This window comes from Amphiprion ocellaris, chromosome 3 (assembly GCF_022539595.1).
Source record: "Amphiprion ocellaris isolate individual 3 ecotype Okinawa chromosome 3, ASM2253959v1, whole genome shotgun sequence".
In the NCBI taxonomy this organism is placed as follows: domain Eukaryota; kingdom Metazoa; phylum Chordata; class Actinopteri; family Pomacentridae; genus Amphiprion; species Amphiprion ocellaris.
Genome location: NC_072768.1, coordinates 16,207,829 through 16,233,793, shown reverse-complemented (window position 1 = coordinate 16,233,793; position 25,965 = coordinate 16,207,829). Strand labels below are relative to the sequence as shown.

The 25,965-nt window shown below is 39.5% G+C and overlaps 2 protein-coding genes across 3 annotated transcripts in view; one reads left to right on the top strand and one right to left on the bottom strand.

The window, feature by feature from the left end:
• asb13b (ankyrin repeat and SOCS box containing 13b) overlaps positions 1-7,528 on the bottom strand; it is a 12,047-nt gene extending 4,519 nt beyond the window's left edge. The window contains exons 1-3 of the mRNA XM_023267564.3: positions 7,384-7,528; positions 3,051-3,211; positions 504-2,977 (exon numbers count right to left, since the gene is read on the bottom strand). Coding sequence (XP_023123332.1) covers positions 504-546 — 43 coding nt within the window. The 5' untranslated portion in view covers positions 547-2,977; positions 3,051-3,211; positions 7,384-7,528. The remainder of the gene's footprint in view (positions 1-503; positions 2,978-3,050; positions 3,212-7,383) is intronic.
• On the top strand, positions 5,390-25,965 carry tasor2 (transcription activation suppressor family member 2). Of its 2 annotated transcripts, none has more exons than XM_023267536.3 (22): positions 5,390-6,075; positions 6,355-6,503; positions 6,867-6,962; positions 7,052-7,124; positions 8,656-8,747; positions 8,836-8,973; positions 9,212-9,345; positions 9,471-9,487; positions 11,200-11,299; positions 11,406-11,500; positions 11,902-12,008; positions 12,376-12,448; positions 12,550-12,621; positions 12,796-14,964; positions 15,817-16,132; positions 16,314-16,776; positions 18,484-22,041; positions 22,836-22,958; positions 23,038-23,191; positions 23,305-23,410; positions 24,725-24,906; positions 25,182-25,965. In XM_023267536.3, exons 1-22 carry the CDS (start codon positions 6,042-6,044, stop codon positions 25,277-25,279), a joined length of 8,349 nt encoding a protein of 2,782 aa, XP_023123304.2. In that variant the 5' UTR covers positions 5,390-6,041; the 3' UTR covers positions 25,280-25,965. The 2 variants fall into 2 exon arrangements, with proteins under 2 accessions (XP_023123304.2, XP_023123303.2); XM_023267535.3 differs by having other exon boundaries at positions 15,379-16,132.

Below are 25,965 nucleotides of genomic sequence, written 5' to 3'. Positions count from 1 at the left end.
TGCACTAAATAGTGAAATAAAATGTGCAGAAAGCAGGAGGTTTTAAACACCCAAGTTAGGACACTTTACATGTTCTACAAACTTAATGACAACACTTGAGACAGTCGTGATCATAATTTAAATTCAGTGGTACAGAAAGGAGAACAATGCTGCACATTCATGTACAGTATGAGGAAACCCGTTGCTATAGAATATGCATTACATAGTAATGTGCGTGTTATTGGCTCCGCTGCCCTGTGCGTTCATACAGTCAACGTTTCCTAACATAAATCTTGTATCTGCTGGCTCACTAACGAGCTTACAGCCTGCTGCCATGCTAATAAAGAAACTACCTGCTAATGCTAACCTATCCACACGTCGAAGGCAACCTGATATGTAGTCTGCATGAAATGGAAGCTAACGAAAACTGGACACAAGATCTACGAACAGCGTCCTATCACTCGCTGACTCTTTATTTAACTGCAGTCTTTGCTAATGTTGGCCACCATCTGTAAGCTACTTACCGATTTCTCCATACAAGGACGGTCTGGTCCGAGTGATCTCCATTTCATGTTCCCGTTGTCGGCTGCGTGGACCGCGTAGATTCAGCTCGACACGTAATTCATTTTGAAGCAGAATATTAAAGACAGAAAGGACTGCATTTCTATAACATACATCGGAAAACCGGTGCAGACCGCTCAGTGCGAGCAGCTGAGATTCGGGTTCAACCCAAATAAATAGTAGAGAGGAACTCTGGGAAATGTAGGCGAGTGGCCTGCAAACAGGACCAGTACCGGTTTACAGTCAAGTCAGGCTGGAAAAAAAGACTCTTAGCAGCACGAAAATAACTGAAAATACATTTACATTGTATTTGATGTAATTATTGATGTAATTATTTAACAATAGTCAAGAATAAATTAAATTTATTTAAGTAATAATTTATTTGGTCTATTTGGCTTACTTACTCTGGCACTTTTTTTGTGACTGTCCTGTTGGGAGGAATGCTTGTCTAGCTAGCAGATTAGCATGGCATCATACTAGATTTAACTTACCTGTAGAAAAATATCATTTGAATTAACAAAATGCAAAACTCCCTAAATAATGAGATTCCCAAGTGTACAGGTAGGACTGTTTTCTGTTTTGTGTGTTCAAAAGCTAGCATAGCTAACTTTATTAAGCTTGACTCTTGTACATATAACAGTCTAATCGGTGTGTCTAAAAAAATATGTGATAAAGCTATTTATTTTTTTGTAATTTTGTTCATAAAAGGTAAACTTGCATATTTTCTGTATTCATTGGATGTAAAGTGAAATATTTCAAGATTTTTTTTGCTTTAATTTTGATGATAATGGCATATAGCTCATGAAAATCAGAAACTCTATCTCGAATTATTAGAATATTTCCTCTGATTTACAAAGCGAAAGCATCTACAAAACAGAAATGTACAACTTCTGAAAAGTATGTTCATTTATACGCTCAATACTTTGTCGGGGCTTCTTTACCACAAATTACTGCATCAGTGCAGCATGCCATAGAGGCAATTAGTCTGTGGTACTGCTGAGGTGTTATTGAAGCCCAGGTTGCTTTGAAAGCGGCCTTCAGCTTGTTTATATTTTTTTGGGCTGGATGTTTCTCATCTTTCTCTTGACAATAACACATATGGGGTTCTATAGGGTTCAGGTAAAGTTTGTCGACTGGCCAATCAAGCACAGTAATGTCATTGTCAGCAAACCATTTAGTAGTAGTTTTGGCTCTGTGGGTAAGTATTAAATCCTGCTGGAAAGGGAACCAGCATCTCCTTAAAGTTTGTCAGCATATGGAAGCATGAAGTGCTCTAAAATCTCCTGGTAGATGCTGCTTTGACTTTTGACTTGGTAAAACTCAGTGGACTAACAGCAGCAGATGACATGGCACCTTAAATCATCACAGACTGCGGAAACTTCCCACTGGACTTCATACACCTCAGGTTTTGTGCCTGTCCGCTCTTTCTCCAAACTCTTGGATGTTGACTTCCAAATGAAATGCAAAATTTACTTTAATCTGAAGGGAGGACTTTGGACCACTGAGAAACAGTCCAGTTCTTTTTCTACTTAGCCCAGGTAAGATCTTCTAATTTTACGCTGCTTCAAGAGTGTCTTCATATTACAGTTGTAGCTCCTTTACTGAAGAAATCTGTGCTCAGTAGCTCTTGATACATTCTCGATGCAGCCTCAGTCCCTCCTTGTGAAGCTCTCACAAGTTATTGAATCGACTCCACTTGACAATCCACACAAGCCTGCGGTCATTCCTGTTGCTCGTGTATCTTTTCCGTAGTACTTACACCGTAGTCAACCAACTTCTTAGAATAATACCCGACTTTCCAGCTCACTCTGATAATTGCTGTTTCCTGCTGCACAGATGATATACACTTGTATACTAGAAGTGGCTGCTAGAGTTTAACACAATAATTAGCAAACAAGAGAGGGTTTTCTCACTTGTTGGAACACCCACAAAACTGTGCGTGTAAAGTACATCATTCAATCCACACTTAACACGGGCCCCCAACTGGGATCTATAGGCCTCTGGGAGAGCACTTTTTTTTTGGTGAAAATATTTTTTCAGCAGGCTGCTGGTATGTTTTGGATCTTTATCCATCAGAAAGTTTTATTGAAGTTTTCCTTTGTAGACTTGATGACACTAAGAGTAAATATATACATATTCACAGAAGCATATTCACTGACAATACTGATTAAAAAACAGCTCCAGACTTGATGTTCTCACCATCATGCTTTATTGTACTCTTATTGCCATATGGTTGGAGTTCTCCACATTAACTTTCTATGAACAGATCCACGTTGGTTAATATTTCCATAACACATGTTTTCAGAAACTGCACCTTATGCGCATGTTCTTTAGCTAATTTAATCCATGGTTATATCCCCTGAGCTTATGGAGGGTTTCTGCTACATCACTCTCCTGCTATACTTGTTCTGTATGTGTTGATCCTATTTGAAATGATCTGTGAACAGAGACAATGATAATGAACATGGATGCTTTTTGTCCTGTTTTTTATTTTTTAAAATCACACTTACATTTATGCAGTCCAATCTGCTGTTGGTCTTTCTAGGCCTGCCTGCGTGCCTTCTGTTCTCAGTCACAACTCCTCCATTTTTCAACAACACACCAAAGTGCGGAGGATGCAAGCTTGAGTTTTTTATCCTTCTCTGAATTTGCTTCGATTGTCTTTTCCATTCTTGGCAAAACAAAGCAGATGTCAAATTAAGTTATGGTTATAAAATCAGCTTTTAAGCAATGTAGGACAACGTCTCGGACATGACTATAAAGTGACCGCTCGTAGTTTTAATGGGCCACGTTTCATCCACTGTTCGACTGTCTGACAACAAACTCAAAAAATATATAAATAAGAACAGCTTTATTGGGAATTCTGCTCAGTTATAATGCAGCATATTTGAGCACAGAGAGCAGGAGAGAAGGAAACAGATCATGACCTCATTACCCTCATGATTTTCTCATTGATATGCATTTAGCCTTCTGCTTCTTTTGTTTTCTCTCTGTAAAGTATTATTAGCATTACAGCAAGATGTTGCACCATAGTCTGTTTTGTTTACATCTGCATCTCCAAGAGGTCATGTGAGATGTCGTACTGCTTCCTGTTTGTTCTCTGTGGCACATTATTGTTATTATATTCAATCGTGTGTGTTGCATCATTATTTTTAAAATCTTGTAATGTGAGCATGTTTAACATTAGAGAAAAGAACATCTGTAAAGTTTGTCCTTGTGGGATACAACCTGATAAGCCAGGGTTTGGCAGAAGCTGCTCTCGCAAGTAAACAAACATGGTGGACTGTGCAGCAGCTGCTTATTTGTCCACAGCAGCAGACAGTGAGGGGTCAGGATTATGCAAATTTTACCTGGAAGACTATTGGTTACCTAGAGTCTGTTCCAGTGTCTATACTACCATGCTAAAATAGTATGGCTGAAAAAGACTTAGTCTGTCCTAATACACAATATGTCAAATCTAGTATACCAAAAAGTACCTGCATGTCCTAGTATGTAAGTATGGCCATTCTGACCCACAATCTTTTGCATTCTTGTGATGCATATGTCACATGTCTCTTGCAATTATAAACAAACTTAAGAGAGTGTACAGATAGATGACAGCTCATTGTGCACTACAGACTATGATGGTCAAAATTAAAGATGCATTATTATGACAAAGTAGTATGTCCCAATTTTATGTGTGCTGCATGAAATAGCACATACTTTGTAAAGGCAGCTATAGTGCATACTTTTAGTAAAAAGAAAAAGTCTACAACTTAGAATGCATCTTGGATAAAATTATTTCTGTTTTGTACAGCTATAGCAGGCCATTTAGTGGGATGGGGAATGACAGTAGGAGGTATATTCCTATTTTTAGAGATTTTATTTTACACATCCAAGTTTTTAGACACATAAAACACAGTTTTTTAAAAAATATTTCTTCCTATGCACCATATGGGTGCTTTAAAATTTTAATCTTTCCCACTGCCTGTAGTGGAGTCTGTTTAAAGTTAGCCTCTTTTATTTGCCAGCTGTATTAACCCTATGCTGTTACACATCTGCATTTGCCTGTGGTCAAACTCTAATGTGCATTCATTTGCATTTATCATGTGCTCATTTGTTGTTTAGTTTGGTTTTGTGTATGTTGTATGTGTATGTGTGGTAGGTGAATGGCAGTAGGAGATACATTCACATTTCTACTGAATTTTATTTTACACCCCCAAGTTTTTAGACACACAAAATACAATAAAAATAGTTTTCCCATATGTATTATATGGGTCCTTTACAATTTTAGCATTTCCTATATGGAAACACTGGCTGAAACGGATTCTGTTTAAACTCGACCTCTTTAACTTGTTATGCATTTGCACTTGCATATGGTCAAACTGTAATGTACATTGATGTGTATTTTTCATGTGCTTATCTGTTATTTTGTTTGGTTTTGTGTATGTTGAAAAACTGTCCAGCTATAATACATACCTTAATTCTTTCTGGCTTGTACATCTAGGAGGCCATTTAGTGAGTTTGGGGATGGCAGTTGTAAGCATATTCATTTTAACCGATTTTATTTTACACTTTCAATTTTTTAAACACACAAAACACAATAAAAAATGATCTTCCATATACCCCATATGGGTGCTTTAAAATTTTAACCTTTCCCATAGTCTGTAGTGGAGTCTGTTTAAAATTAGCCTGTTTAATTTGCCAGCTGTATTACCTCTATGCTGCTACACGTTTGCACTCTATTGTACATTCATGTGATCTTATGGTGTGCTCATCTGTCGTTTAGCTTGGTTTTGTGTGTGTTGGCAAACTGTGGGATGCTGTGCAGCTCATTCTGGGAATCTGAACTTAAAAGGGAACGCAGCTAAACATGTTGTAGCACTGATCCCCTACTTCCCCTGCGGTCTGAATAGTTGGTTGTGTCGTTCGAAATTGCGTTATAGCTTCTCAAACTGGTCGGGGTAGGGCCATAAGTTTGACGGTGGCAGTTCGGTTTGCAGATATCGGGTGTTGTTTTGTCGCTGGTAGAAGTTAAAGCAGACACACTAACAGCACAGGCGAGCCCGCAGGAGGAAACGGGCTTCTGCGTAGCTCCAACTACAGCCTCCACGGCAGAACCACAGTTTGGTGTACACTTTCAAGATGGATGCTTGCGCCTCGATAGGTTTCTGTTTCTTTTTCGTAACGGACAGTACGTGTGGGTAGCCCATGCGAAGAAACGTGTCGGGGGCCGAGGAGCTTCAATAACTAAACCGCTGTGCCACTTGTGTGCCGATAAAAAAAAAGTGGATTTACGTGGATTTTTTCGCTCCTACGTGTCTGGGCTGTCGGTTATTTTCCAACTTCCTGGTTGTCGCATTATTAATATGCGTGTTGAAACTGCGGCGACAGCTCAAGTGACTTTGGAAGATTTACTGGATTCAGGATACATGGGATTTTTCAATTCTGTTGTGATGTTTCAAACCAGAGACAACAGTTTTCAACGACGACCGAAGGGAGAGCGACAGATTTCATAAGCAATGGAAATTGGAAATGGTGGTGCCTCGAGTAAAGGTGATGAGCTCCCCACCCCCTTCCTCGTGTGACTTTCGCTTCAAGATTAAAAAGAAAAGATCGGATGTTTTTAAATCAGCCCATACAAATGAGATATAACCCTGCCGTTGTTATGTAAATGGACGTATAGATTAGGTGTCATCTCACAGGACAAACTGTCCCAGGATTGAGAAATACCTCGGAGACTTTTTCCTGGTTCAAATCCAAAACGCAGATTTCAGTATTTTTCCAATTCCGCTTGTATACTGTGCTCATGCCGGTGTTTTTGTCCACTTTTAGGTGTTTTAATACCTGTGCCGGACTCCTCTGACGTCTTTCTAAACAGTGTTTTGGCTCCTCTTCAAAGTGCGTACTTGTATGAAGAGTCAAAGCAGTTTTTCAGATATAAGTCTGCGGTGTTGGTACAGAATCCCGCACTGGAGGAAAAGGTCAGTAATGTCTCAACATTTAAACTTTTTTTTTTTTTTTTTTTTTAAAAGTTTAAAGCCCCAAAACAGAACATGTCACCGCCATTTAACATTAAGCAACTCTGAGTCGTTTAACTCACATCAGTTCACATGTAATCAGTAGCTCGACATTGTGTTTGTTGCCATAAATAAGTGTATACTGTAAGATATTTCACTCTTTTAATGACTTTTGGTAACTGCTATGAGTGTTAGTTTGTGTATAAAACCCTTTTATAGCATAGAAATCAGGGCAAAGTATGTTGAATGCAGGAAAATAGGAACTGCCTTGAATGCAGCACAGCTTTCAAACTGATTTCTTCTTTTTATAATGTTTTTTTATATCAGTATAACGCCCTCCGAGCAAAGAGGACAGAAGCAGGATATTCAGAAGACGACCTGAAGGAATCATATGGGTTTTTGCTGTTTGACGATGCCAACAAGGTACACACTTGAGACACTGACAGACGATAGGAAATGAGAAAATCTACTTTTCTGCTGATTGTGATGTGTGTCTTTTTGTTTGTTTAAAGGCTAATGCACTTGGAGAAGCCGGTGTGCTCGCTGGAAACAGTACATGTACAACTCTGGGAGATCCTTCGAAGGGTAAATTATGATCCCCCCCTCTCTCTCAGTCTACCACTATGTCAACCAGCAGTGAGCTCCGTATGCCATTTCAGCACGAGACGCAAAGCCGTGAATTAACACAAAGTACAGAAAACACACCGTCAAGATTTGTGTACAATAATTATCTTTACATTAGGCTTATATGTATTTATTGGCTACATGCCTAAAAAATGCTAGAACTACTTCAAGCATTTCTCATTAAAAATCTCATCTAAGGTATTTCATGCAAAGTTATTACCTTGATGGCCGAATGCAGGACATTTTCCATCCAAACAGACTCCAAAGTGCAGAGCAGATCAAGCTAAGCCGCAGTCTGTGTTGATAGTCTGCTGCTCCCCAGCCTTTGAAAGTGAAAGCAAATTAAAGAACCCTTTGAATGTATACAATTGAAAGTGGAAGGATTTCTGTTGTGAAACAGAAACTGAGTTACATAAGCAGGGCAGGACATGGCATTTGTGAGATGCAGAAAGACTGATTTTCTGTAACATTGTGACACTATTTTCACTGTGAAATATGCCTTCTTGTTATATCCTGTGTTGCTTTATTTTTGTTAAATTGGAATTGTTTCCTCCTAAGCATTTGCTGTGTTACATCTCTGCCCACACAAAGCTGTGATAAGTGTAGAAGTTATCACATGTAAACTTAGGTCAAAGTGTTTTTTATGGGGCTGTTGTCCAACATTTTCACTGCATCACATGAACCCTCTGATAACAAACGCAGTAATTCTTAGGATTCAGGCTGTGTTGCCTCATACAGCAGATCAGGGAGAGCAAAAGACGCACTGAACCTGTCAGACCAGTTTTTGGCTGTTTACCTACCACATTCAGATGTACGACTTCTAGGTTTTACCTAAATGTCACTCATTTTTAAGGGCTTTGCCTTAATACTTCAATGCATTCTGAATAATTGAATTATAATTTTTGATATGTAAAAACATGCAGTCTTAGTGGTAATAACAAATTTTAGTTCGTTCAAAACTGGCTCTTATGTCAATTTGAAAAACATCCTGTGTCATAAGACATGTACAAGTCTCAAAAAGGAAATGGCCACATTCATTCCCATCAGGCAAACAAGTAATGTGATATTGCTTGTACAATGAGCAGGAAAAACAATATCGGATTACAATTTTTGTAAAGTCTGTGCTACACTCTGTGCCTTAAATTTTTATTGTCTGCAATGTACAGACTTAGTTTTTATGTCAAATGTCTGGATTATGGTCTATTAAAATGAAGTGTTTAGAAGATAGTGTCATCTTTGTTTGCGTTCAAGTTTGCCAGCAGTAACTGAGGTTATTCAGATTTATTGTTGAACGTAAGGTGTGTCCTTGACAGCGGTGAGACATTCAGCTCTCTAGGTGTGGCTGTGCAACTTCAGGAGTGTCAGGAAAACTTCAAAGCCACAAGTTAAACGTTGTAGGTTTTTATGAGGTTCTGAAATCTTAATAAATGACTCTTTGTTTTAACTTTTATCTGAAAATACAAATTGATTGAACATGTTCTTTGTTTAAAAGGTGTTTACATATCAATGTACGCTGACTGTTTGGATCTGAATCGCTGGTATCATGGGAAATCTGGATACATTGCCATCATCAGGCTGACAAAGGTATTAAAAAAGGACGTTGTCAGATATCGAATGAAGAAGTGCTGCTGCTGTTATGAATAAAAATCATTGCCCTTTTTGTTGCTTTCAGGGTAAAGTTAAAAAGGTTTTAGAGAACTACACTCAGAATTTCACTGCACCCACTGTGGGGTATGACTGCCACGTGTCCGAACAGTTGCCTTCAGTATCTGCCAAAACCAGCTCCTTTCTTGCCTTTGAGAGAACCCAGGTAAGATGACGTCAGCAGTGATTTCAGTCTGTAGGAGTGAAGGTAAACTCATGCACTGATTTCGTCAGACCATGTCACCTGTCACTTTTTCTGTATTGTCTTCGTTTATCTGTGTCATTGTGTAGAAACATCTTTGTGAGCATAGTATTGTTGAGCGTCTGAATGCCTGAGTGCATGTTAAGACAGACAAATGAATGGATGCCAGGCAGCTCAAAAGGCCTTCTGTTTGGTCTTGCAGTATTACATGTATGAGCTGCTCGATGATGGAAGCAATAAGACGGCCCAGTGTCCCAGTGCTGCCTGTCCATTTGCCATCGTATCATTCTCATATACGGATACCAAAGCAACACCTGTGACAGCGGAGGAGAAAAGGTACTGTAATATTAGAGTAACCCATGCCCTGCCTTTTATAATGTATTCCTGATTAAGTACCATTTGACACATGTTATGAGTAGTTAGATGTTAATAATTAATTGCTTCTCAATTTCTCTTTTCAGTGAGACGACAAAACTGGGTAAGTACGATATAATTAATGGCACGTAAACACAAAGATTTCCTAATATGCACTAATTTTGCCAGATTAGTTGGTACATCTAGTTAAAATGAATGCAGTCTAATACAACAGTACTACTACAAGTCACATTTTCTTGAAGATTATAATGGTCAGTTTTTTGGAGTTCTAAGGACTTGCGGATTGGAAAATATGGACATTTTGGTTTCTATGGCTTGTGTTGGTATTCAGTTACTGTATACAACAAAAGTTAGCACACCCTCATGCAATACTGTTTATTAATGATGTTTCAAAGCTGTGTCACCTCTTAGTAATTGCATTACAACTATTTTAATCAGTTGGGTATTTGGTATTATGATAAGTAAAAAGCTAATAGTTTAGATTCACTATATTAAAAATACAAGAGCCAACATGGAAACTCAGTGCTCCAAAAGTCTGATGATGGTCTCAGTCCTCGGCATGGAATATATAATTGTTGCACAAATGTCTCTTCTTAAAAGACATCTTTTTTTCAGCTGCTCTGTACTGGAGCAGGTTGTGTTGCTCTGCCTGTCTCTTTAGATTACCTTAAAGGTGTTCTGTTGGGTTCAAGTTAGGCAACATACTTGGAGAGGTCACATATTTCATTTTGTTCGTCCTTAGAAACCCTTGTGTGATTTCGGCTGTGTGCTTTGGATTGTTATTATACTAGAATATTCCACTTTTTCCAAGCTTCTACAGACCGGATGTCATCAGGAATTCATAGTTCCACCTACATATATAATTTCCTCGTCACATTTTGCACTTATGCAGCCTCGTGTCATCATACTCCGACCTCCATGCTTCACTGTTGGGACAATGCAAAACTGTGGTGGTTCTGAAGAGGTTCATGACTAATGTGCCTGACCCCATCTGAGTTGATCGAACTTACCTGTAGTCTCATCTGACCAAAGACTGTGCTCCCAAAATTATTCAGGGTTCTTTTCATGTTATTTTACAAAATGTAATCTTGCAGTTTAATGCCAAAGAGCAAGCAGGGGATGCCATTCATAGTGGTTGACATTAAGCCCCGCCATTCACACTACCTGAGCTGTCACAGAAACTCTGATTTCCACTCATAACCTCTGTGCCAAATCTGAAGCACTGGACTGTCTGTTTTTCAGAGTTGATTTTTGCAAAAGCACACTTTCCAAAGAGTCATTTTAGGAAGAATACCATTGCTTAGTGACTCTGATTAGTGGTACTTTGCCTCGTTCTATACCTCCTGTTTACTACTACAACAGTTTTAGCTTTATTTTGTTATTTTATCCCTGATGGAAAGTCAAATAAATGACCATACAGTTGAGTTACAGCTGAACCTAAAATTACAAACCCTCATAAAGAAGAATTTGTTGCTGCATTATTTTATTATACTGCATTCAGCTTAGCTCAGCAGTCCACATAAACCAGAAAATTAGTCTTTTTTGCTGTCGAAAAGATGCACAGCAGAACTGCCATATGGTTTATCATTAATACTGTTCAGATATGTCTGGAGTAGTCCTTCATTTATTATTATGCAATTTCAACTAATACAGATATATTCATAAATTAGTCATACAACTAGTACCATGTTAATATAGACAGGATTTTTATGTTAGTAATTTGTATGTGAACAAATCTGATTTACTGAAAATATGATTTTATGGAAATGCAGCACATTCTTTAATAATTGTGGTATTTTATTATTTGTGTTTCAGTTTGTCACTACTTGCCTTGGAGGGGTCAGCTTCAGATAGGCAGCCAGTTCTACAGTGTTGGGATGAGATGTACAGCGGGGGCAATAATCCCTGCACAACTGTAAGTTAAATGTGCACATAGAAAATACTCAATGTATCCTTATTTGACTTTGATAGTTCAGCTTATATCACCTATTTTCTGTGCTTCCTGTTTGTCTCTGTTGCAGGCCACCAGTGGTGAAAGTTGACGGTGCCATTTCCATGTCAGATCTGAGAAAGCTGCTGCCAAGGGCTGTTTTTGAAAGCTGCATCGCCAGTGAAGGTGTGTTTTTAAGATGTCAGAAAAGATATTTTCAAGGAATTTCTCAAAAATAAGTATTGACTTAGAATGAGCCTTTTGGGAGGTTTGACTAAGCATGACACTAAGCAAGATTGATCCATGTACACTATAGGCAATGAGTCTATGTTATGCTGTTTGACATAAATATATACATTTTCTTGTCATTTCTTACCATTTGATGCAAATAAAAAAAAACATGTTATATGCTTGAATAAATGAAACTCTAATCAGCAAAACTGGTTAAAAACTGAATTGCTGTTTTTCATTCTTATTTTGATGTTGGTGATTTTATTTTGCTTGTAGTTACAACCTCTTGTGGAGCACCAAAAGATCCTCTATGTAGGAATCTACATATCATAATGAACTAATTTGCTGTCTTTCAGTCTTTCTGGATGGCTTATACTGCAGTTTGTGTGAGTTGGTTAATCCTGAAGCGGAAGAAACCAGCTCACTTGCTCAGCTTCTGTGTGAGATCAAGGAGAAAGATCTTGTGAGTTCCTGTTTATTATCAACTTTCAGGGACCGTAGGACTGAGTCACTCATTACATATAATAACTAACAGTCAGATACCTAAAGTGTCAAATTTGTAATGATTTTGAAGTGCACGAACCAAGCAGATCTTTGGATTTTAACGGCTGTAACCAACCGTAATTGGTTGGTACATGTGTTTGTAATTTAATCAAATGGTTTAAACAATTCATTGATAAACTTGGTGACTATTTTTGTTGACTGACTAATCAGTATGTCTTTACATGCTTTCTGCAAGGAAATTTTCAATCCAATACAAGAGATGGTTCTCTTAGCCAAAGTTTTTCTTGATATCTAACATCCAAAAAACATTGCTTAATTTTGCACAGTCTCTCGCTGTTCCGCTGAATGATGGTGGGTTTCTTATCCTGTTGCACTCCTCCCACTTCCTCACATATGATGGTAAGATATGAATATGATGACAGCACAGTATACTGTCAATTGCATGACAAGATTCTTTGTTAGAGTAGACATTACACATCAACCACGTCTTTTTTTTCCAGATACTGGGTCCAGTGTGACTGATGTTCTACAAGGCATGTTTGTGTTTCCTGAGTCTCGAGCTGTTGTGAGAGGTGAATGTATCATTTTGTTTAACATAGATATTTTAAGTTTTTTACATCCCACATCACTTAGATGTTTGATATTTGCCCTGCATCATTCTTCTAATTCATGTTTGATTAGCATTAATGTCAGTCAGGATTACAGGAGCAGAAACTAAATGGGTATTCTTTCTTTATTTAACACAGACACAAAATCTGGACTGAGAAACTCTACCTTGTCATCTGAAATCCATCGGGTTCTGCCACTACTAAGTTATGCAGAGGGGGAAATTGAGAAAACACCCATCGACCCAAGTGAAGATCTCTGTGAAGTATTGGTGCAGCATATGCAGTGTTACGCAGCACTGATAAATCCCGGGCTGGCATTCAGTCCGTCCAGGGAAGTCAGCATCTTTCCGGATCAGTATGATGTGCCGGATGCCCACAAAGACCTCTATTCATCCCCTGAATGGAGTAACAGAGCATGGCAGAGCTTGAAGTCATACCTGAGCAAACAAGCTTCGTTTCAGCTGCCGGTGTCTAAAGCTTCAGAAATCCTGGCAGCTGGAGAAGAGGAGCGAAGAGAAGACCTTGATGATGATGTCTATATCTGTGTCTCATCTCCTGAGGAGGCCCCAGCCAGTCCTGTTAGCAAAGGACTAGAGGACCACTTATCAGACCAGACATCTCTTGTACATGTTGAGACATCTGCAGACAGTGGTATATCAAGTGCTGAAGTTCAAGTTGACTTACCAACTGTGCCTCAAAATGTTGTACCAGACAATTTGCAAACTGGAAATGCTACCAAAGATAATGAAAAATGCAGTGACCTCATTGTACTGAAAAAAACTGATGATATGGACGTTGAAAATATCCTCACTCCCCTTGTATCACATGACCTTCCTGCAGAGCTGATTGTGAGCATCACTTCAGCAGGGCGAAGTGTCACTGATAAGACTCAAGGTGTAGTCAGTACTGTGTCGACAAGAAGACACAGTGATTTTCCGTTTTCTGGTCTTTTGCACACGTCAGAAAATAACTCTGTCAGCAATGAGACTGACAAAACGGTTTTGGATTGCTCCAAGGACAATCCACCAAGAGCAAAACAGAGGAAACTGCGGAGTAGACTTTCCAAAGGACAGAAAGAGACATCGATGGGTTGTGTTGCGACTCCCAGTTTACAGACACCAGGAGAGAAAGGTAGTTTAAACTTTCGAAGTGATGAACACAATGAGGAGTCATCTGACCACACGCAGTTGAGTAATCCTTCAAGTACTGATTGGAGGAAATTACGGCGAAAGCGCAGATTTGGAAAATTATCAGCAAAAAATAAAAAGGCGCGATTTGCTACTGTTGGTTTAGCCATAGCGGAGGAGGAAAAATCTGACCTTGGGCAGCCAACCTTGGAAAGCACTATTTTAATGCATCTTGAGACTGGTACCCTGAAAAAGAAAACAGAGCGCTGGGACCTAAAGGCAGTTATCAGTGAATGCGGAAGAGTCTTGGTTCCTCATGGCTCTGTAGATATTGCTGATCAAATTAAGTCTTTAAAGAATCACCTCCAGCATACAAAAGATGAACAGTGTCCTGAAAAAATGTTGGTTGATGCCCCTGTGAATGCTGCTGACACAACTGAGATGGAGCAAGTGTCCAGCACTGCTCCAGAGACAGCAGTGGATGAAACCGAGGCCGTAGAATCCACAGATGACGGGAACCATGTACAGAATGTCACTGTACATCATGTTGATCCTGAACAGGGCACCTTGAGGCAGCCAGATGGTGAGAGTCCGTCAGTGCCTTTGAGTCTGGAGAGCAAGGTGCATTCTTCAAAGAAGGATGACACAGATAGTCCTCCTTCACCACCAGAGCAGGAAAAAAGAACTGATACCTTGCCTCAGGGAAGGAGCCCAGCAAAGGGTGAATTTCTGTTTAGCAAACTAAAATCAGTTATTTTAAGAGGAAAGAGGAAAGCAAATCTCACTATGGCAGAGGACACTACTGCTAATGCTTCTCCGGACAGCGAGCCATGTCTCAAGAAGGACAAACTGGACTCCAACATTGAGGCCTTGAATCGTAATAATGGAGCTACCCAGAGCACCAATGTTGGTGTCGAGATAGTTTCAAAGGTGCTGTCGGTTGACCCTCTTTTTGCATATGCCTTAGGACTGACCCCTAAAGATTCGCCCGATAAGGTACGAAAAACTGAGGATCAGGATACACAGCAAAGGAAAGACTCAACAGTGATGATAGAACTGACCTCTTTTGACAAGGAACCTAAAATCATGCACAGGCCTCCATCAATTTTTCCCAGAGGGGCGCGGATTAAAACACTCAAAAAGCATCAAGGCATCCCTGCAGAATACATTAGAAAGAAATGTAAGTCGTTTTTCAAAATTCTGAGAGTTGAAAGCTTTGTTTTTCCATTCATGATAAATGATCTTGTCAGTATTGTGCATGATATGAAACTAACAGACCCTTTCCTTGGCTTTGTCCCTCCAGTAACTGTCTTCATCATGCTTCTTCTGCGCTTTGCTCAGTCTTTACTAGATCGTAGTTTGCTTTTGCTCTTTACTTGCTTGCACTGCTTTTTTACTGTCCTGTCAATCTGCAACCAAACATGATATTCATGGCTTAATAAAGCAACATCTTTCTTTGAAATAATCATGACATAATTTACCTGTTGGTGACAAGTTCTTAATAGAAAACATTGGTATATTTCAAATGCTTTCAATGTGCGACTTTTCATTTTCATGCAGTTTCTCTTTTTTCTCCTCTGTTTTGTCTTCACAGGGTGGTTACATTTTCAAACTCCAGCTTGTTTTGCCAGTGAAAAACTGAATAACAAAGACTGTACTAGAGATAATTCTGTCAGGAAGACTGTTAAGGAAAAAGTGAACAGTGCTTGCTCATCTACAGATGCTTTGAACTTACTTGCTGACTTGGCACTCAGTGCCAATAATGACCAGGTTCTTCCACAACCAAGCCCAGCACTTGAGAGAAAACCTGAGACAAGTTTGAAGAAGTCTGATGTTATAAAAGGTCTTTCAAGTTCTGAACAAGAGTCAGTCCTTCATGCTCTGCTTAGACAGCCTGCTGCTAGATCCATTCAGGCTCTTGAGTCTCCTTCACCAAGCCAACTTGTGGGAGACAGTGAATTGGTTGGTTTGATATCTAAAGAACATGGTTACTCATTGCCCCCGTCTTCCTCTCTACTGTTGGATTTGCCAGGTACACCCTTCCAGGTATGCCCTGTGAGTGGGTCTACCAGACTGCTGCACCATCAACAGACAATGAATGGCGATGGAATTAAAACACTACACCCCTCTGTTGGTCAGGAAGACAGAAGCGACCACAACGACAGGACTCCAGAATACCTGAAAAAATACATGGTTCACAGGCAAAAGTTCAGATACTCCCGTAACTTTAACAACAAGGAGGGATCTATCCAAGTCACAAGACAATGGAAAGAAAACTATGACTTTAGTCTAGACAGCAAGTTTACATGTGACTCAAAGGACAAAGCTATCATCCGAGCATTGCATGGGTATGTACTTTATGGTGATTATTACGCTATGACTCTCAACATAAAAGTAAAGAATGTTTTTGCTAATTGACTGTAGTGTTGTTGCTGTGTGTATTTAGTCAGGAAAAGTTGGGGTAAAGTTTTAGTTTAGATGTCACAATCAACAATATAGCTAATCTTTTACATTTGGCATCCTCAATAGGCCATGGGATTTCTCCGTTCAAGACACTAGTGAAGAGGTGCGGCTCATCGTCCACATGTGGATAGGTTTGTTTTACAGCCGGTCAACAGCCAGGTTCTTTCATGTTGACTCGAACTTTACATACACATGTTCAGAAGATGGTAATTCTTTGGATATCTCCAGTGGAATTACATCAAAGCCAGCTGACCCTGAGCTAAAAGCCAACTCACGTGCTGCTTCTCCAAGCGTAACAGACACTTCAGACCCTTTGATTTCAAAGGTTTTGGACCTCAGCAAAAAGCCCAACTCTGTCTCCGATCAAGAATCTATGATCTTGGATTTGTCACTGAGAAACACCAATGCAGAGGCTGTCACCGCAGATCCACAAGTCCACCGAAAAGAAACTTCTGTGTCCAGTGAACAGAAAGAAGCTGGTGAATCACTGACCTCTCTAAAGTTACCAGCAGAGCCAAGCACATTTCAGGTTTGCTTCTAATGTTACTATTACATTAAAGATAAACTGTAATCCTATGAATGTTTTGTGATGATGTTTAGACGATCTTTATAATATAGAACCATCTAAAAGCCAGGTGTTGTGCTTGTTGATAAAGATGAAGGCACACAATCATTGGCCTAACTAGGGAACTTCTAATACAGAACTATTCAGGGTAATAGTTTAGCTGAAAGGCACAATCAACTGTCTTCCAGCAGAATTCGATCTCATACTGTCAGTTATCTCAGACAGTTAAACCTCATCTCCAAACAGTTGCTTGTACAGTCAGACTTAACGTTCCCAACTCCCCTTGGGATGGTAAATTTGGAGTTCAGTTCACTGCCACATTTACTTTGGAGTTGGAGTTCATCTCCAGGGCCACTCACTTCTACTAATACTGATCGGATAAATGAAGATAACAAATTACCCGACAGGGTTCAATAAAGGATATTTTAGGCCTTCATCTTTGTCAAACTCAATTATGTTCAGGCAGCTCTTTGAATCTCTGGGCAAAACACCAACACATCAGCTTACATACAGATACTTGTATGTACACGCCACAAAACCATAGCATCATAGATGGAGAGAGTCCGACTTCTGTCAAGGAGCAGAATGACAAACCCATCTCCATATAAATTAGTCTGCAGATATTTAAAGTACTAAATAACAAACAAAAATGCTTTTAAAACTAGCGTTGTGAGTCATTTTGATTATCAGTTGCATAAATCAGTATTTGGTGTGATACCCCCTTTGCCTTTGAAGCAGCACTAGTTCTTCCTAATAGACCTACACAGTTTTTCAAGGAACTTGGCAGGCAGTTTATGATTTGCATATTGGAGAACTTGCTACAGTTCTTCTGCGGATTTAATCTGCCTTAGTGTCGTCTGCCTTTTCATTTATTTAAAGGCTGACTTCATGATGTGGAGCTCAGGGTTCTTTGGGAATCAGATAATCTGTTGCAGGACTCCTTGTTCTTCTTGTCTCTGAACATATTTCTTTGTAATCCTGGTGTTTGTGGTTGTTGTCACATTACAAAATATTGTTGCGGACTGATCATACTGCCAGTGGTTGAAGGCTGAAAATCTAAAATTCCTAAAATGTTTGCACAGTACTACAAGTAGTGCTGTTTAGCCTCATGCCCAAGCTTCAGCTTCTCCTCCACTAGAGATGTTGTTCCGCATACTGATTGTTCTTGTCAGTGGGTAGTGTTCAGTTAGACCTATGGCTTTGTCTTCTGCCCAAATAGCTATGCACTGGTGAGGGCAGCAGGCCAGATGAAGCCCTGGTTTCTGACTTGATGATGAAGCTTTTCCTTTTGGTGTCTTCATTAGGCTGCTTGATCCACTGATTCATGTAACAATAGACCCTATAAAGAACCATTGTCCCTGATAACATAGCTGCTACTCGCACATGGACATGCACAACTTTACTTCATAATATATCATGCAGCAACTATGTGGCCTCCTAATTTTATTCATGTTGACACTCGTTTCCAGTTAGTTTTCAGCCAAAATAATAATATAACAGTTTGCAATTGTGTTCGCACTTTTCATTGTTTGGATTTCTGGCACATCAGTGGCCATTCAAGTGACCTTGAAAATTCATGGCAAATTTTTAAACCATTGAAAAGTTAAACAGATGAACTTAGGAGTTTATAATATGCAATTAATGTATTCTGTTGACACTTTCTTTTTCCAGTGTTACGAAAAGATGATCCATTCCACAAAGATAAACAGTGAGGTGAAGGATGATAGAGGCACCCTTGAAAGTGAGAAGACTTCTACTCCTCAGAAATCTGTCTGCCTGGAACACACTGATGTTCCATCTTTTAGGGATGATGGGACATTAACTCCTCAGAAAGAGATGATAAGTGAATCTGTTGAGGCAGAAACTGTTCAGACTGCATTAGGAATTGGTCAGATGTTACATGGATGCAAGAAAGAGAGCACAGATATGAAAGATGGCACAGAAAGTCCTGAAACTACAGAGATAACACAAAAGGATCAGTTGGATTCATCCAAATCTGTCACCAACAAAGAGACAGACGCCAACATGGAAGCAGGTGATGTAGTTCATACAGATGAATCCAAAGATGAGGAAAGTTGTGAAATGAAAGAAGATCCATCCCATGAAAGCAATACAGATACCTCTCTTAAAATGGTTGACACAGGGCACGATTCTGCAAGCAAAGATTCCAGTATCATCTGCAATGGACATTGTTCAGACAATGAGGAGCTGTTATTTAAGGAGAAACCTAAAGCAGTCTCACCAAACCAACCTGAAAATGGTAATGTAGATGTGGATTGTGAAGGTAAAGTAATCAAAGATAAAGATTACTTCAGAGAAGAACATGGGCTTGATGAGAAAAAACATTGCGTTTCAGCTGTGGAAGCTGATAAAGACTTGAGGGATCAGCCATTACCTGTGATGTCTGATGGATCAGATCTAGTAAATGCATACTGCATTGCAGAGTCTAGTCATCAAGCACAACTGGATGAACAACCACCTCCAGCAGACAGTGTGAGATTTGCCTGCCATGACTCACCGTTGAAGTTGCCGTGCGCAAATGATGTTGCATTGACAGATGAACATGCTATTTCTGAAAAAGTTCCTCACATGCCATCAGAAATGCAACTCATTGACTATGACCCTGCAGCTGAGGAAACTTCCGAAACCGCAGTACCCGTGTCTGATGAGGGCACAAGTTCATGGGATGAGTCTTGTACCAGTTTGTCTGTTCCCAAGAAAAAGGACAGTGTGGAGATGGAGAACCAAAACCCTGAAATGTCTGACTTCAGTTTGGATCTTTGTCGTAATGCTCATGAGGACCCTGAAAGCAAGTCAACTGAAGGAGAAGATAAGGTTGAGAATATAACTCAGAAAGAGTCATTTCAACACCAGTCTCCCTCACCTCATCATGAGGTTCTAAAAATGTTTGAGGCAGAAGAGGATTTTACTGAAGAAGCAGATCTTAAAATAGATGACACAAATGAGGGACTGGACAAAAGTTGCGGTGGGGTTTATATTCCATTTATTGGAATAGCAACCTGTGGAGAGGATACCATGCAAACACATGGCTCACACCCACAAGACAAGGTTCAAAAAGTTGTTCAAGGACATGAAAAAATACCATTTATCAGTGATACTACCGACCCTGAAACAGTCCTGCCCAACGAAATGTGCAGTACACCTAAAATTACAGCAGAACTGTTTCCTTTCAAACTGTCAATTCTTGAGGCAAATGAAACCAACCAGCCAGTCATTTTGGGAAGTGAGTCTGACAGCAGGTGCCCTACTCCAACTATGGATGAAAACCCATTTGGGTACATACCTTCATGTGGCCCTAGCATTAGCACTTCTGATGTCATTGGCTATGAAACCTGCAAAAACATTGCCCAGAAAGATCTAAGAAGGTCTTCAACGCCTATAAATGATGACCCAGTTTTTAAGCAAAGCCTGCGTCATACTTCTACGGGTAAGAGTGATCCCAACCTTCATCATGATTTTCATCCTGATCTTGAACAAAGGACTCTAAGAGTTCTACAAAGTATAGACAAGTTCCTCTCCAAATCAAACCTCACTGGAAAATCCAAACAGATCAAAACAGCTGACATAACTGAGTCTTTTGCCCCAAACCGCAACAGCAAGTACATCCCCACTGGCCGATCACTAAGCCACACCTCAGCTGACATTAAGAACAAGAAAATAAGCAATGAAAAGCCAGCAGCCTCTGACAGGCCGGATCTGCATACAGTATCATCAGATTGCCCTCATACACTCCCTTTTGAAGATGCATTAGAGGAAGTACACGCGAAGTTTCAGCTGGAGAGAACAAATTCATCTAGCTATTTTGAAAGACCTGATGAACAAGAATCCCTCGCAGGGCAAGATTTTTGTCATTCCGACATCTCTTCTCCTTCTGTTGAGCATTTACATGCGATGAAACCACACACAGACCAAGAGAGATATAAAGCAACAGCTCAGCCCAACTTAAATAATGAACCCCGTCCATACAGTCAGCGTCCTGTCATGGCTGTGAAACCATCAAAGAGTGAGGAGAGTCAAGCAGGTCCCTCTTCTAAAGATGTGTGCATTGAAAACTCTGCCAAAAACAAACAGACTAAAACCACTGATTTCAAATATGCCTCAGCAATTTCCAAGCTCTTGGAAAAGAAGAGAAAAGCAATTTTAAGGGGAAATTCTGAAGGACTAAATGATGATGAGCGCGAAGACAGTGAGCTGTCTTCCAAAAGTACTTGGCAGGCAAATGTTAATCACACTAAACCTAACTCGGATGAAGTTAAGTTTGCATCACATCAGTACCAAGGAAGGGACACTTCTGAATCCACTACGATTCCATCATCATCTTCATCAGCTGCAAAAAGTTCCCCTAAACTTGTTGATGCAAACCAAGATTTCTTCAGATATAGTTCAGCTGAGAAAATTGACCGAACAACAAAGAAGAAGATTGAGATGCAACGGATCGATGTCTCAGATGCATCAACTTCATTTATAGATCCTGTAGATAATAGCGGAAGAGATGACAGTCTCACCTTGGGCCATCAAAGCTCACTCGTATGCACGGTCTTCAACTCTGACCGGAGGAAATCTTCCTCTTTTCTGGAACAGCTTTCTCAGAGGTGCCTTCAAGATGATATCACTCAGATGTCAGTGGAACAAGAGTGCCTCATCTTTTCAGAAAAGATGAAGCAGCTTTTGAAAAACCGTAAAGACGAAGCCATCTGCCAACAGGACACCCATGACAGCTTGAGGGTTTCTTGCACTAGTCCTGTGACTGTCTGTTTTTCCAATCTAGAGGAGCGGGACGATTCACTGTATCTCATGGACACGCCAATGGTTGGACAAAAATTTAAGGTGGACATGTCTGACAGGGAAAACCGGACAGACACCACAAAGACTTTGCATCCTGAAGAATTACCTCAGACAACAAGCAACCCAGTGGAGAATGCCTGGGTTTCTAGTGTGACTGCAGAATGTGCCCGGATGTACGAGACTACGATGCAAGACATTTGTGCAGTCGAAAAGATCTCCTTTAAACCTAAAGGCTGCAGAACGGATCGAGATTACCCAAAGACTGAACCAAGTAATCATTTCGACTTCTGTGATCAAATGAAAAGAGAAATGGATGAGGCCTTTCGGAGTAGTCTCAACTCAGTAGTGAAGAGGTCCTGTAAAACAAAGTACAGATTCTACATATTGGTGACATCAGATGATGTCTTCTTTGAGGAAACCAAGGTAAGATGAGTTTTCAACAAATTTTGATTGGCATATTTCTTATAACTTATTTTTTTCAGTGATAAACTGCTTAGAGACTGATGTATGAAAGGTGCAAATACAAAGTTTTACGGGAAAACTTGTGATCTTTAAAGAGCTCATAGTACACATGGTGACATAGATGCATAATGAAATAAAACGGATATGGTGTTGCAGGCAGGAAAGGAAGAAAACATCTTTGGTGTGATCTAACATTCAAAATAAAAGCTGTAAACACTAATGAAAAGGGAAAACCCCAAAAAGCATAATACGGGCTCTTCAATTGGCAGTATAAGTTACAGTGAGCATAGATTTATAGGTTTTCACATGAAGAAATAGAATGTTCATGTACACCTCTGAGTCTACTTTAGCAGCATAATCCATTTCCATTCTATCTGTCTGATCAGTGTGTCTCCACAGAAATATTTACCTCAAAACATATCCAGACACTTCCATGTCAGAGGATTTCCAATGTATAAATGCAATCGTCATCATCAGTTGACATTTATTTACATAACTGAATCAAATTAAAGGACAATGAGCAGCAACTTTTTGATGGTTCCGAAATTTCAATCCAATGTCGATCAAATTTTTACCTGATCACAGACCCGACAAACATGTTATTGCTACTTTTCAAGCAAGCAGATTTGGTCTTTTGCTTACGAGTGCAATATTTATTAGAGGGTCATTAAGTGGCCTATGTTTGAATGGGCTTAAGACTTGCAAATGGGAAATGTGTTTTACAGGTTGGGTATATTCTCTTTCATTTTTAAAAGGCACAGTTAGAGGCAGAGGGCCACACTGCTGTACAGCCGTCGGAATTCTTCCTCGGTGAGCAAAGTTCTTCATCTCTGCTCATCATCCTCAGGAATGAAGACATTGCTGAGCACATTTGTGAGGTAACAGATCAGCTGTTTTAAAAGATCACGACAGGACTTTGGCGATCACGATTTAATGACTTGGCTCTCTGCTACTCAGGTTCCACATTTGCTTGAGCTGAAGAAGTCCCCAGCCGTGCAGTTTGCTGGAATTGATGAACCAGATGATGTTGTGAATCTCACCCATCAGGAGCTCTTCACACGGGGTGGTTTCATCATGTTTGACAGAGCAGCACTGGAGCACCTCAGTCTTTGTATGTGCACTTTTAACTGCATACCAACATCTTGCTGTTTGAGGTATTGTCAAGTAAGCAGGTCATCTCAGCTTAACTCATTCTTGTTGCTTCAACTTTGTGTGAATTTATAGGCAACATGAAAAAATTGTCTGAAATCTTGCAAGAATTAAGCAGCAATGGGAAGTGGAAATGGATGTTGCACTACAGAGACAGTCGTCGACTAAAGGAAAATGCGAGGTGAGTATCAATTCTGGAAATATGACTGCAAATTCTCAGTTCCCTATTTAGCAGATCACAGCTGTTTTATTCGCATTTCTCTTTGGTAATGCAAGCTTTTATTGTCTTTTCCAATGGAGAAGATATAATGCACGACAAGATGCCATATTACAGGAAATCAGTAGTCAAAGGAAAGAACAAAACTCAACAAATTTGGCCACATAGAAGTACTACTAATATTATACCTCAAGGTGGTAATACTCTATCAAACAGTCAAATTGAAGTTTACATCTGTGTCTGTCCAAACTTGTTTAATGCATGTCGTAGATTCATTGAGAGAAAGAAAAACAGTCAAATTACTTGTATCATTCACAAGTTAGGCCAGTAAAGCTGACTGTGAAAGAACACAAAGTTGTGGCCAGGACAGTAGACACTGCTTCAAATAAAACATGGATGTTTCCCTGGAAGCACAGAAGATCTCTACAGTCACGACAATCTTAAAGTGGGCACTCAGTATTACATCAAATGTGAAAAATGCTCACATTCTCTCTGGTGAAAATGTGTTTTATCAGGTTACAGTGACTTTGACCATCAAATTCCAAACAGTTCATCTTTCCGTCCAAATAAAAGTTTATGCAAGATTTGAAAAACAATACCCTCTGCGTGTCCTATATATGTCTTGTTCAGGAGAATTGGTGGTCAGACAACCCAAAAACACAATGCCTCTAGACGCAGGTGGCATGAACATTAGACAAACCAATAAACTAGCAACGTATAACCGCCATTATAAGCATACATAGAGAAACCAAAATATTATAACCACTCACAAATGAAGCTCATTACAATTTGTTGCACTTGTCAAGGTCTTAGCTTGAGTGAACAGTCAGTTCTGTCTGGCAGCATGGATGTGGGACCTCAGACTCTTTGACTAGGGCCAAACTAGAGACAAACAAGGGCGAGTACCTACCATAAGTTGGGTAAGTAGGAACAAACTACAAATCAGCTGCAGAGTGTTGGGATGGACGTCCTGGAACAAGTCTGATCCACAGCATCTAGCCTCATAATGCCTAATACCACAGAACACATTCAACGGTCTTGCATGTCCATGTCTTTGGGTGTCGCAGGTTTTTTGGCAGCATGGATCAGGTGTAGAAGAAATTGTTTGCTTGAATACAAACCAAACTTCATAACTTGCCTTTTGCTGATGATTATTTCCTGGAATTATTATTCTAATTTACTTTTGTTATTCAGACAAATCCATCTGTGTCTTGCAAATTGCCATCTCTGTTGAAATCTTGCCTTTCTGATTGTTAAGTTTGCACCTCCTGACTGCAGGTTGAGCGCAGAAGCAAAGGAGAAGAAGGACTTCCTTCACTGGGGCCAAGATGCTGGAATACTGGAGGTGTTGCCTTACCATGAGTGTGACCTGATGTCAAGAGATCAGCCCGACTATCTGACATGTTTGATGCGCTTGCAGGTCCAGAATGTATCATCTCGTTACCCTGTTTTTATCACTGGTGAGACACTGTTGTACTAATATCCATGTTAACTGTGCCAACATTCACTGAATCTAACTACAGTGCGGATTTGATTTGATTGATTTCCTACACATCTATAATACATCCTTAATTAAGCGGAATAACTTTTGATGCTTTGGTTCCTCAAACAAGGTGTGTGTTAAGTGGACATAAATAAAATCTCCAAAAGTCACAGAGTTGCTGCACCTTATCAGATTTAACCTGTAAAGATTTACCACTGCAAAGGAAATCATGTGTTTTTCTCATTTTCACAGATACGACAACAGACAGCGCCTTTGAGAGGAATGGGATTTTAACAATAACTTTGAACTCTTTCCTGACAACGTCTCCAAGTGAAACATTTACAGTCTGACCCACAAAATAAGTCAGATGGATAAAATGAAGTCAAGTTGTGGAAATTTTCGTACACAACAATCAAAAACTGACTGGATGCGAAGAGAAACAGTCAATCACCAGAGATGGTTATTTAAACATACTACAGTCTTTATAATTTCTCAGTAAGTCTAACAGTTCAGCTCTTTTGAAAGCAAGAATAAATAATAATTTGTTGCTTTACAGGGTTTTTTTTGTTCTTATGTAAACCCAGTTATCATTCAGTTAATGGATAGAGTGGCAATAAGGCCAAGATGCTGGCAGCTGTGCTGTAATAATGCAGTTTGTATTTTTATTGTAAATTGTATTGTAAACCTGTTAAGTGATTTTTACATTAATATTTTATTGTTTGCCTTACGATCTTGACTGTATACAGTTGGCTGAACAATCAACATTTTGTTCTTTTGACGTATTCATGTTTGATTTTTTTTGTTCAAGATTTTGTTTCAGGCAAGAACTTAAATGCAATACTCCAGGCCTAGCAACGAAACTAAATTAAGCTGTTTTCAAGTGCTGTGTTACATATTTAAAGTATACAACTGTACAGTGATTCTTAACTCATCAGACACAACAATTTAACATTATTGTTGAACGCTAAATATATTTAGTTTTGATGATATTCATTCTGTACAGCTCAATGACTGAAAATAAAAAGTTTTCATTAAA